This window comes from Pagrus pagrus (genome assembly GCF_965226575.1).
Source record: "Pagrus pagrus genome assembly, chromosome: 4".
Taxonomy (NCBI): domain Eukaryota; kingdom Metazoa; phylum Chordata; class Actinopteri; order Spariformes; family Sparidae; genus Pagrus; species Pagrus pagrus.
In genome coordinates, this window is record NC_140188.1 from 24,390,984 (window position 1) to 24,404,335 (window position 13,352).

Consider the following 13,352-nt stretch of genomic DNA (forward strand, 5'->3'; position numbering starts at 1 on the left):
AATATGTTTTCACAGTATTTGATGTGTTCAGTGACATCTTCACAACATCATTGCCTAACCCTCTCCTCACGTGCCGACACTATTGCTACATTTCGACCGCAGGATATCGCAGGCTGTCTCTTGAACTCTGGAGCCGGGGTCACACGCCGTCTGTGACCTCTCAGGGTAACAGAAGCAGCACAGAGAGGCACAAACACAGACAAAAACACAACACGTAGGCTCAGGAGCAAATGCTTAACTTTGGGCAAATAGACACACACACACATTGAATCTTAATCTTTGTAACGCAGAGCTGTCAGCGGATCCACAAGGGAGCAAAGAAAGTACAGGGAACAACACGGGCTGCTGGATTTATGTCTTTACTAATACCAGGGAAATTCCCCTCTCTGCTGCTTGGTCACGTGACTCGCTACCTATTTGGACTGTCTCTCTCTCTCTCTCTCTCTCTCTCTAGACACACACACTTCAGAAATTCTCCAGTGTCCAAAATAGCTGAGGCTTTAGCCAGCTCAATTTACGTGTGGAAAAATTGAATCCAGACAGACAAATAGGTAGACCAGCAGGAACGGACAGAAGCAGGTGGCAGGCAGAGAGAAGGGGGTTGAGGATGTGGCTGTTTCGGAGGGGATTAAGTAAGATATTCTGCCGCTGAGTGTACCTGATGCCCCTGGATGGAAAGAAAAGAGAAGTAGGAGCAGAGAAGAGAAATCAAGGTCCAGTGGAAACTTGACAATCAAGAAACGCCTATGTTTACTATCTGCCTGGAAACCTCACGCACTCTCTTTAGAGGAGGTGTGTTTGCCCTCGAGTGCAGTTATCAAGATTTTTTACGAGCTCCAAAACACACAACCTAACACATACAGTTCCTTGTTGTCCTCCTGCACAGGTGACTGCCAACGCTACGTGACCTGCCAGTGTTTGTTTACATGGCAGCTTATTTCCCTGTGTAACCAATGAATGAACAGCTGAGATAGCAGGAAGTGGTTTGATGTTTTTAGTGCTTGTTTGATGAATAGGGATAACTGAATTCCCGTAGGCTAGTCTGTCAGCGATTCAGGGAAGTGACATTGAATTTCCATTCTGCAGTTACTCATTAATTACATTTATGATGTCGTCATAAATCTGACACACGTGTGTACTCCTTTATTCTTTATTTTTCTGACCAGCCGTCCTTCCCTCAGGCTGTCTGTGGGCAGGTCGAGGCTTGTTGTGAGGTTAAAACTGTTACTGGATGTCGGTAACCCGTGTTTGTCGGCAGGAGCGAAAAGGTTCTCTTAACCCTGTGGACTCATTCTCATGGGGTCAGTAAGACGCTCTGCATTGAGATAAACAAGCAATTCTCCAACGCGGATAAATGCTTTTAAGTCCACAGTTACACACCTGAGGCCATCACACTGCCCCTCCGTGTGACCGCTGACCAACACCCCTGTGTGCTATTAACTGAGAATCCAGTTAGAAGCAAAACTGGAGAAAATTAGACGGCGTAAGAAGGAGAGAAACTCCGAGACGAACTGAGCTCCTCTCTCCGGAGAGGTAATTAGGCCACTTGTTGGTATCATCAGTGTGACGTCTAAAGGCTAAATGCGTCCCACAGCAGAGTGGTCAGAAAACAGAGCGAGGCACAACAACAGGCGTACTCTACAAGGGGACTTTGTTATTGAGTGCCGTTAGGCCACGTTCTCAGATTTTCTGTTCCCCCTCCAGTTTCTGAGAATCGCACAAAGTGGCAATTCTCTCTAGGAACAAGTAATCTCATTGAGACTAACGTGAAAATGAATCAATGAACAGAAGGGAAGTGTCGTTACTGTGACTTTGGCAGTGGTTCTTATGTCCAAAACTGTTTCTTTTTTGTTTGTTTCTTTGTAGCTAAGAGAAAATGTGTTGAAGGTGTTTGTGTCTGTGTACAGGCCCACGGAGAGGGAGCGCACGGAGAGGCTGATCAAGATGCGCCTCAGAGAGATCATGATGCAGAAAGACCTGGAGAACGTCACCTGTAAAGAGGTGAGAAGCTCGTAGATGAATGAAGGGGGGGACAAATGAGCTTTCTCAAGAATGTCTTACAGCATCTTTTGATTCAAATTGTGCTTAGAGGGGATTATTTTCACCGGACATTATGAACAGAGAGATTGAAATATGTTGGACTTCAACAGATTCTCTCAGTAGTAAAAGGGCAATTACTAGGTAACAGAAACCCTGGTGTTCATGATTGTACCACCTTAGACTTCACGAGTGAGCAGCATCATCAACAGTCGTGGTTCTTCCATGAATTGCTGTTTCTTTTTCCCAGATCCGAACAGAGCTGGAGATGCAGATGGTGTGTAACCTGAGGGAGTTTAAGGAGTTCATAGACAATGAGATGATTGTCATCCTGGGACAGATGGACAGCCCCACGGAGATCTTTGAACACGTCTATCTGGTAAGAAACCTGTCGTCTTGAGTTTGGTTTAGCGAGGGCAGTGCTTTGGTTAGTCAAACCCGCTGTTTCACCACTAAGGTCAGAAATACAAAAAATTAGCAGATCTATTCCCATTTGAGATGTTTATGAACACTCAGATCAGTTTAGTTGAGTATAAGTACGAGACAGTTTACAGGAACCATGCTCCTAATAACACTCCTCATTTGTTTTGCTGTAAGTTGTAAATTCTGACTCACTCTTAATTGTTATCATGTATTTTTATACACTTTGATATTAACTGGACCTGTGATGTCTTCAGGGCTCTGAGTGGAATGCCTCTAACCTGGACGAGCTGCAGAACAGCGGGTAAGAGATCAGTCAGTCACAAAGACACGCTCACCAATATCACTGTCTGAATTCTAATACATGGAGAGACTACGCTGCATGTATTAAATCTGTCTTCTAACTGAGGTTAATTGACGTGAAAGAATTAATTACTACTGAAAAGGTTCATGCACTGAATTTAATCTACCTGTAGTCTGCTAATTTAAACGCACGGTCTGATTACTGGCTTTTTTGGGAGCTTTTAGCAAGACCTCGCAGCCTTTGTCAGCATAATTTTTGAGTGCATATTTCAATTTCTGTTTCACCATTTAATCAATTCAACAGCTCAAATCCACATTTTAAGGCACCATAAGTAACAAGTAACAATAGTTTGCAGCGATGTCAGAACTGTTGGCTATAAGCTAAGCAAAATTTGGATTGATGACAGTTTATGGACATTCCGCCTTTTCCTGTCTCTCATGTAGAGTGCGCTACATCCTGAACGTGACCAGGGAGATAGACAACTTCTTCCCGGGGACGTTTGAGTACCACAACATCAGAGTGTACGATGAGGAGGCCACCAACCTGCTGGAGTACTGGAACGAAACCTACAAGTTCATCACCAAAGCCAAGTAAGCCACAAACACACTTAAGCACTTGTTAAATTCTCTTTGGGTTCTCGCTCTCGTAATCTAACACAAATCCGTTTCATCTGTCTGACTCAGGAAAGCCGGTGCTAAGTGTCTGGTTCACTGTAAGATGGGTGTGAGCCGCTCCGCCTCCACAGTGATCGCCTACGCTATGAAGGAGTACGGCTGGGACCTGGACACAGCCTTCGACTACGTTAAAGAGAAACGGGCCGTCACCAAACCAAACCCTTCCTTCATGAAACAGCTGGAGGAGTATCAGGGAATTCTGCTTGCCAGGTGTGCCTTCCTGTAGAAAAAACCTCTGTACAATCTGTGTGTCCTTTACGGAGCCTTTTGGCTCTAACAAACTCTCATTGTTTTTTGCTTCCACAGCAAACAAAGGCATAATAAGCTATGGCGCTCCCACTCTGAGAGCGACCTATCAGATCGCCCCGAGTCGATGTGTAAGTCCTCCTCCCACTCTCTGGGCCGCTCCGACTCTCACAACAACAACACTTCCTCCCCTTCCTTACATCACTTCCTGGGCGTGGCTGTGCTGCAAGCGCTCGCGGCTGATCCTGAAGACTCTGCCAAAACAAACACCCCGCACGCATCTGACTCACACGCGGACTCCAATGGTGTTTGTGACTCACCAAGTCAGGAGGAGGTCGGATCAGATTGTGGAGATCCCCTCCTGCTGCCCCTTCCCAGACCCCGTGCAGCCACTGTAGTCCCAGAGGAGAGACTGGACAATTCAGCGAGTGTGGCTGTCACTGTGCCTGTCGCTCTGCCCCACCCTCCACCTTCACTCCACATATTACCTCCTACTCCTGAACTCCAGCGGGCTCACCGGGGTCCTCCCACACATCTGTCCATTTCAGTGCCCAAACGCAAACCACTGGAACTGTCCCTCAATTTGCCTGAGCGAAGCAGCTCAGAAGAAGTCTCTCCTCTCACTCTGGGATCAACCGACTCGGACATAATCGACCAATCGTCATCAGATTCAACAAGCGACAAACACAGCCCCCTCAGCCCTGTTAACACTCCCCTTCCCCTGGTTCTTCCCCTTGCCCCGAGCGATGACAATAATAACCCCAGCGAGTTACAGATAGGCAGTGCCTTGGACAGCCGTGGCGACGCCGACGGCTCGTCCAACCACAGCGCGGACAGCATAGACTTCTTCAGCGCCAGGGAGAAGTTTCTGGGCCTGGCCCAAGATGGCAGATCCAGGACGCTTTCTGAGCAGGCACAACTAAGGACGCCTCTGTCACTCGAGGAAGACGGGGAGGCTACGGAAGATGAGGAGCAGGGGTACGGGACGAGTCAGGTACGGGATCATTCAGCCTGCACAATACAGTAAAAAAATCATAATGCGGTTATTTTGACAGATACCTCGATGGTGACTTGATTCACGATTAGTGAGAATGACCATTTTTGCATCACAGTTTTCATTTTCACTGAAAAAAAAATAGTGAAATCATCATGATGTGACTTGTGTTGAGGTCTGTACAAAAGAAAGACGTTTTTCTTACACCTGGAGAACAAGATCTGTAGGCCAAGGCCAATCTGCAGCACCACAGTGTTTCATTCAAACGCTGTTTTGTTTCCCACATTTTTGCGATTTGGATATTGCACTTAGGCGTGATAGGCATGTGTGTGTGCATCTTATGGGTGGCTGACATGTACATTTATTTTGTTGAGTATTTATGTGTTTTACTGTACAGCACATTGAGTTTACCAGTATATTTTCTGTAAGGACTACAAGGTAGTAAATAAACTGAGCCAGTAAGCCTCCACACTGAATCTGTATTAATCATAGTGACACCTGCTGGATGATGAGAGAATAGTCGAGATAATATTGGCACATTTTTCACTTTTGTGTTTGTTGATTAAAGCAGTGTTTTTTATGTTGAGTAAAAAAAAAAGGTATCCATTCAAATCATTACTCACAGTAAAGGGAAGACTTTCTCTGTCTCATACATATGCTCACAATACAGAAATGACACAAGACTATAACTAATATTATGTCTCTCTTTTCATCTCCGCAGCCTGAAGACAGTAATCACCCTCACCATGACAACGGAGTTTCAGTCCGCCATATTGTCACAGAGATTGAAGCCATATGCCACCCTGCCTCCTGCCTTTCCACTCCCTCCTCTGCGTCGCTCCCTCCATCTTCCCACAGCCCTCAGCTCACCCGACCAGAACATCCGATGGAGGCAGAGACTTCCGAAGCTTCTCACGGGTCTTTAACCCCACCTTCACACCCGCAGTCGCCCTCCATGCTGCCGTGCGATTTGCCGGCGGGCTCGGTGCGCCGAGCCACCAAGCAGCTAGAGCAGAAGCTGCGGCAGGAGATGGAGTTGGCTGTGTGTCAGCGATCTCCGCTGCATTCCCCCAGCGCTGAACACCCTCCTGTCAGACTGTCCCCGTGTCCCCTGACCCCCGAACATCCTCCCACTCCCTTCCCTCAGAACTCCACAGAACAAAGTATCACTCAGGGAGAGACCGCGGCTGTATGTGCTGAGTCCAAAGATGGGGAGAAGCATACAGGGTCACAAACAGAGCTTCACAGACTCACCTCCTCAGGCACAGACAACCTCCCAGACCCTTCATGCTCCCCTGACTCAGATATCAGCCCAGTCTCTGGTGCTATACCTACCATTGATAGCCATATGCTGACATCATCACTGGCCTCTACTAGTCAGTTAGAAGAATCATCTCTAGATACCTCAGCCCAGTCCCAAAGACAGATTCAGCTCCATAGCCAAAACCAGCAGTGTCAGACCCTGCCTCAGGCCTGCTCAAACCAAGTGACTGTGGATGGGGTGACAGTGCAGGAGTCAGACACTGATGAGATGCTGGAGTCCAGTTCCCCAGGAGGGCACGGGGGCTGTGGCCCTGACTGTGAGGCCCAGAGCAGGCTGGCTCGCGGCAGCCAGGAGCTGGAGAGGATTCAGCAGACATTAAGAGAACTGCAGGCTTTCCTCCATGAGGGCGTCAGCCTGGAGACGACAGACAGCCAAGACCAGGAACTAGGGCAGCCTCAGGGGCTGAAAGACGTTATGGACACAGAGCCGGGGCCTTGTAAAGGGGCCAGTTCTGAACAGACCCCTTCAGGCATGGAAGTAGGGCAGAGGCTCAGAGAGAGACAAGAGGGGAAGAGTTTTGCGGAGTCTGCAGGATGGCACAGAGCCATGGAGCTGGAGGCTCGAATCCGCCAGGCGGGCCTCACCCCCCCTTCTCTCATGAAGAGGTCGGCCTCTTTGGCTAAGCTGGACTGCCTGGAGCTGTCAGCCAACGACCTCAGCGACTTGGACCTGAGGCCGCACACCAGGACGATATCATCACACTCCCAGGACTCTTTCCCCACATCCCTGTCTCACCACGATGACACCTGGAAGAAGCAGAAAGTTTTGTCTCAAAACACTCGCGTCAGAAAGACAGGTTTGGGCGGCCGTGTGAACGAGTCGTCCTCGTCTCCGTCCCTCTGCCTCTCCTCCATCCCTCACTGTCGTCCAAGAGATGACGCGGGCGAGAGGGAGGAGCCGGACGGCGGCGGGAGTGGCGCGGCCACCGCAGCACGTCAGCAGGGGAGGGGACACTCATCGAGGCGTTCTCGCAAAGCCGAGAAGAAGCAGCGAGCTGTCACTGTGCTATACAATACCATGTAACCTCAGTGCAACGGACTGGAAATGAACATGACTGGAGCTGCGCAGATGTGTGTGAGAGGCTGCATGATGTGTGTGAATGTGTAGCAAGTAAACCGTAGACCTTGTGTAACATCCGATGTATGCATAGTGTGTAAGAATTGAATGGTGATCATATGTTAGCATGTAAACCACTGGATGTGTTGTTTCAACTGGAGTTCAGGTTTGTATGTACACTAATGAAATATGAATGTCCAAAGTCAGACTTTTTTTAAGAGGCGTTTGTTTTCAGTGTTTGACCCTCGTTGCCTGTTTAGAGTTTCTAAAACTACGAGAGGGGCTATTTTCTCCAAACATGCACTTTACTATTTAGATTTATTTTCTTTTATTTGTTTCTTACCCCGGGGAGGATTCTTTTGCACTGATCTCAGTCGACCGGTCTCTGTATGCGTGTTTTTGTGTTCAAAGTGGACAGACATGTCTTTATTCGGATTTTTAATTAAACCAGGGCAAAGCTGATACCTTGTATTTTTTTTATTCAGTGCTTTAGCAGTAAATAAATATGGTGAGTTTGTTTTGACTGCAGTTACTATGTTAATTATTTTTTTGGGTTCGGTTATTCATCATCTCTGACACACACACACACACACACACACACCCACTTGGGAAGAAACAAGGTGATTATGAACGCAGATGCCAAAATCTTACCAAATTAATCATTGAGTTTACTGCCATCTGCTGGTCAGTCAGAGAGCAACAGTTCAAACATGACAGGCACTAGTGAAGGTGGGACAGAATGTAAAATGTGGCGAAAGATAACCAACCACACCTCCAAATCTGACATTTTAATGGGTAAAAGTCAAGCTCAGTGTTATTATTATTGATGGAAATACTTTCTGTCATTTTTAACCGCAAGTCTCTGTTCCCTTGATCAAGTCAACCCTGTCTCCTCGGGGGAAACGATCTCCATCAGTGCTGTGTGCAGCTTATTTCAGGCTGACATTTTACCTACTGTTTCATGTGGGTAATTAAATACTGAGATGTAGGCCACCGGGGCCCCTGCTGAGACGCACACACACACATGCACAGATTAGATAGCAGCTCTGACCGGCAAAGAATGACATTAAAGGACTTCACCAGACGGGGAAAAAAAAAAATAAAAAAATCAGGCAATAAAAAGACATCAAACACACGAGCATTTTCAATTTTCTCTTTCCTGTGTTTGAGTGTAAAGGCTATGCTGGTCTGAGTGAATCAAGAGGAAAGCCAAGATCCCTTGATGATTTCACCAATTAAATCCACTTCAGTAGACAGAGCAGATGGGTTAAAGAAAGGCTTTTTTTTTTTATTATACAGTGTGTGTTCCAAATTGAACTGTCATGAACAGTGAAATAGTGAGGAATAAAACCAGTGGAGCAGAAGAGGGAGGGTTACAGCGAGTGTTCGTCTCCTCGGCTGTGATTGGCATCTTTCCTCTTTGCATACTGATGCTCAGCGTCTCTGACAGACACGCACACACCTTCTTTTGTGTCTGTAGGCTCTTTACAAATTCACTTCACACCCGCCTGCAGCCCGTAGTCCTGATGTCAGGCTGAGTCAGGGCAGTGGAGAAGTTGTGGCTGCTGATTCACTTGGAAAATGTTTTCATTTTCAAACGTTCCCTTTCCCTCCAACCCATCACCAAAGCGCAGAGAGCAGCCTGGGTGGTATTTCTTGAAGGGTTTAGAGTCTTTAAGCTGTCCCTTTCCTCCCTGTCAAGCCTAAAATAACTACAGGCAAAAAGCCCCTTGGATCCGGCTGAGGCGCTGGGAATCCGTGTCACAGGGAGGATGATGGAGGTGGAAGCTGCTAAAAACAGATCAGCTCTCGCTCGGCGCCGAGTGACGCTGCTGCAGCTCTGCCTATCTCGTGAGAAATTAATTGCTTTTGTCACCGTCGTTCCCTGGAGACGGCCGGAGAACTTAACTTACAGCGGAAAAGCTGCAGGTGTAACTCAGTGAGGGGTCAAGGGATTTATTAACGCATGTGAAAGCTGTAATTTGAAAAAACAGATTGAGAAATAAAACCCACTCATGCATTGCTGCTCCAAAAGATGTTTCTTTATTTGAATCGTCATCCCAGCGTACACCATGAAAACATCTTGCTGCATCTCTTTTCTGCAACATTTTTTAAAAAGTAAAAAAATGAATATTTTTTTTCTTATCAACCAGGCAAGCTTGAAACTATGAACTGGAGAGGAGACAGAGGTGGCTCTCCTCGGTTTGTGCTAATATCAGAGTGTGAAAGTTTTACATTTCTTTCAAAGAAATACTAAAAAGAAAGAAAAGGGAAATAAAACAAGCTGTCCCGAAACCGTCTTTGCTTCTTGCAACAAAACATGTTTCTCAGTGTTTGGCTTGCCTTGAGCCCTGCAATATGAAGTTACATACAATTATGAGGGTCAGCTATTGAACCATCTTTCCAATCCAATAACTGAATGCTCCCCCATTTTTAGATTAGCTTTTGTGTTCAGCATGTTGCGTTGTACAACCAAGTTGCTATTCGGGGTGCGATAAAGCCTAAAATTGCTGTCAATAGCCTCTGCGGTGTTTCTTCCAGGGTACATCATCCCTCAGAGAGCGCGCTCTGATATTGCAGGTCTCCGGGCTGGACTCAAGTCGGACAAAATGAACCTCACACGGGTGCAGGCCATGCTGAAATATTGTACACATACTGTACCGTGACTACATAGAAATACAGAAATCATCCGCTCATGTAAGGTGAGGGGATGCAAATATACAAGAAATCTCTTTTTAGTAACGTTTCTATTCCACAATCCACTCACAAAACCACTATCATGTCCCTTTATTCTTTGTGTCGCGCTCAAATTCGTTCACAGTCACATACAGGTTAGTAAGTACACTACATCTTCATCACGTCTTCATCACATCTGTGCTCCTGCAGTCTAACATCAGGCTAAAAGCAGCCTGAGTGTAGTTTGTGCTCAAACGCGTCACCTACATCCATTAACAGTCATATATGTGATCCACCCACAAGCTAAGTACAGTACGTCTGGATTTTGTGCAAATCAAATCATAAGTACCAGTCCGCTTTTTTTTTGTTGTTATTTTTTAATTTGTTTTCATTAAAAACCGAGGAAGTCAGATGGTTTGTCGACATTCAACTCAACTTGACCAAGAGGGTATTCTCTGCGCTGCTGGTCCTGGTTTGTCACTGCTCCTTTCGCCACAAGATGTTTTTTTTTTTTTTTGAAATCACAGTTAAGACTGAAAGCCACACGACTCAGAGGCAAAAGGACTCAGTGAGCGTGTGTGTTAGTGCTGGAGCAGAGAGATGGCCTAACACACTACGTTTTCAGGACAGAAGCTGATCTGTTGACCCCTGTGTGGAGAGCTGGTTTTGAAACAGACACACGCACGCGCACACACACACACACACACACACACACACACACACACACACACACGCACACACACACACACACACACACACACACACACACGTCGCACACACCTACACACATTCGAAAATCTTTCATCCAAGGAGGCATTTCTCTGAACTTGTTGTATTGGATGTATTGTTGGTTGTAAACTGGCACTGGTCAAGAAAAGTACCGTGTGGCACTAGAAAGAGGAATCTGACGACCCTCTTCAGCCGCATCACCGTATGGCTTCATGGGAAAGGTCTGACTGAGGCGATGGGAGAGAAAGGAGGAAGGCGATTTGATCGTATGACACCACTAGGATACATTTATGATTTCCAGCCACCTGCAGAGTGTGCTTGTAGTTATAGAGTCGCCCTGTGCTGTCCCTTTTCTCCCACGTGTCCTCGGTCCAGACCCCTCCCTTCAGACGCCCTGCTGGGCCACTCAGCTCTCATTTCTCCATGAGTGACAGCTGGATGATGCGCTGTAGCTCCTCCTCCTCCTGCCGCCGCCGCAGCTCCGCCTCTTCCTGCTCCCGGGCTGAGATCTCCATGGCGATGCGCAGCTGCTCGTTGTAGCTGCAGTTGGTGGGCTTCTTCTTGGAGGGGGTGGAGCAGAGGCTGGAGGGCGGGCGGGGCTTGTGCTGGGGGGTCCTGGGGTGAGGAAGAGTAAGGGTGTAAGGTTACAGGGGTTTGGCAATTTCCATTAGACAATTTTCTAATTAAGTTCCTATTATATTTATGTTCCTTTTACTTTGAAATAATGGTTAATCCTCCAAACTGATACCTAAGAATTGGCCACCTGTTGAATTCATACTCAAAAACAAACAGTTGGCGGCATATGACCAGAGTAACTGCCCACTTCTGCCAAATGCAGCTGCTGTTAGCTAGTTAGCTCAGTTAGCAGTGCAGCTAACGGTCAGGACTGGGAGCTATGAACACCGGGGAAATGTTGGTGCTTGTACTGCTAGCACAGGAGCTTCAGACCGGTACAGACCAGGGTTGGCTTGTTAGCAAGCTAGACATTATTCCTTCACATTCGGTTTTGAATGTTTTCAACCAAAATTCTTACATTAGACCCAAATGCAATCATAAAATACATTACGGTAACTATATGAGAGAGAAACAGATATGTGACATTGTTTCCGTGTGGTATTATTGTTGACTCCGCTGTCGCAAAGACAACTGGAACACTTTCCATTTTCCTTTAGAGTAGCAGCTACCAGCAACCCAGAGCAAAATGTGAGATTATACATTCAGGCTACCAGCTGGACTGGACCATCATTCAATTTTCATTTTCCGGAGAGATTTCGTGCAGACAAAATTGCATAGTGGAAGCGAAGTTTGTAGGGAACCAATCTAAAAGCAGATGGTCTCATTATTTCATAGCCATTACATTGTGCAATCAACATTTAGTTGAAAATGATCGGTGAAATCAAAACACTGTTCCATTGTCGGTTTAGAGAGTGAAGGGAAATATTTCAGAAGGAAAATTGGTAAAAGTTGATCATTTATATGAAAATGAGAACACTTAACTGTTTCATTATGGGAAAAACTGACATAAATGTACAAACAACGTACACACCCACAATAAAGAGAGCCTTGTTAGACGTGTTACCATCTTTTCCATTATGGTTTCATTTGTGTTTTCTTCTCAAGTTCATCTTAGTCCTCCTGGGTTTTTATTTAATTCTTGTCACACAGCGGAAAGTTTAAAATAACTCAACCTTAACCTCAACAAACTTTCAAAACCTTTTAAAAAATATATTTTGAAAAGTTTCTACAAAACAGGACACCACAAAAACTTTCGGGTTCTGTTTTTCATGGACTACAACAATGTTGTCAACACCCAGCTTCCTCTAACTTTATGACATGACTGTAAGTAAATACTGCAACAGAAAGATTGTGTCAGACAGGTCTGTCTGTCTCTGTATCCATCCACTCATCTACAAATAGTGGAAGACTCAAAGACTCAAAGAGAAAATATTGTCTAAAGATAACAGGCTAAAGTCAACAGCGGTACCGTCGACTGTGAAAGCAGGAAACTCTCTTATCCTTCAGTCCCTGCACGCTCTCTATAGACACACACGCACAGCAGACAAGCGATGAGAAGAGAATAGCAGGATGGATAAGTAGGGGAGGACAGGAATACAGGATGTGAGTCAGGGATGGAGGGAAAGATCTGCAGGATGGAAAATACACAATGGAAAAGTGGAAGACACTGAAGAATAACAATACATAACAGAAGAGGGAGGAAGTCTGGGACAATAAGGGTGAAGGACCGGCCGGAAATATCGCCTCTGTCTTGACAGTCATGGAGATTTATGTTTTCTTCAGGATTTCAGCACTTTTGAAGATAAAAGTCCCATTCATTTTTTAACAACTGGAGCCTTTATCCGACTTTATCTGCAGCTCCTGGCTGAATGGGATGAAAGAAAAAGAGACTGACCTCTCCAGACGACTGGGGTCACTGGGCAGGGGGTGTGTTCCTGGCTTGCTATTGGTCAGCGCCTCCCAGATGGTCACCTAGACACAAAGAGGAGGGCCGCACGGGAAGTCAGAGAGCCAGCGCAGGAAGTGAGTAGACAGAAACATCACAGATAAACAGATGGTGGAGCATGTAAAACAACACCATCCTCCCTGCAGGCCTTTTCCTGTTAATGTATGTTTAAGTACCTCTCAGGCAGCACAGAGACAGCCAGCTGGCTTGATTGTGAATTATGAACTGACTGAATGTAAACCAGATTGTTCCTGGCCCTGCTTCTTTACTACACACACCCAATATTAATACCACTACTGAAACTGCCATTAATATTGATAAGCTTGTGGTACAAATTAACAATCGCACTCTGTCGCAGCACGATTAAAGCCCATCATAACTTCTGTCCCAAGTGTAAAGCCACCGTGACGTCTCCCACTGGTCTGTGGACT

The 13,352-nt window shown here is 46.1% G+C and overlaps 2 protein-coding genes across 3 annotated transcripts in view; one reads left to right on the forward strand and one right to left on the reverse strand.

Moving 5' to 3' along the window:
* Positions 1-7,583, forward strand: part of ssh2a (slingshot protein phosphatase 2a) — a 30,410-nt gene extending 22,827 nt beyond the window's left edge. For both annotated transcript variants that reach the window (XM_084352164.1, XM_084352163.1), the window contains 7 exons: positions 1,908-2,001; positions 2,288-2,416; positions 2,715-2,761; positions 3,205-3,351; positions 3,445-3,645; positions 3,742-4,675; positions 5,397-7,583. In XM_084352164.1, the coding sequence (XP_084208290.1) occupies positions 1,908-2,001; positions 2,288-2,416; positions 2,715-2,761; positions 3,205-3,351; positions 3,445-3,645; positions 3,742-4,675; positions 5,397-7,022 (3,178 nt within the window). In that variant the 3' untranslated portion in view covers positions 7,023-7,583. The remainder of the gene's footprint in view (positions 1-1,907; positions 2,002-2,287; positions 2,417-2,714; positions 2,762-3,204; positions 3,352-3,444; positions 3,646-3,741; positions 4,676-5,396) is intronic.
* Positions 7,584-9,082: 1,499 nt separating this feature from the next.
* Positions 9,083-13,352, reverse strand: part of ankrd13b (ankyrin repeat domain 13B) — a 47,504-nt gene continuing 43,234 nt past the window's right edge. The window contains exons 14-15 of the mRNA XM_084351675.1: positions 12,871-12,947; positions 9,083-11,075 (exon numbers count right to left, since the gene is read on the reverse strand). Of these exons, the coding sequence (XP_084207801.1) occupies positions 10,874-11,075; positions 12,871-12,947 (279 nt within the window). The 3' untranslated portion in view covers positions 9,083-10,873. The remainder of the gene's footprint in view (positions 11,076-12,870; positions 12,948-13,352) is intronic.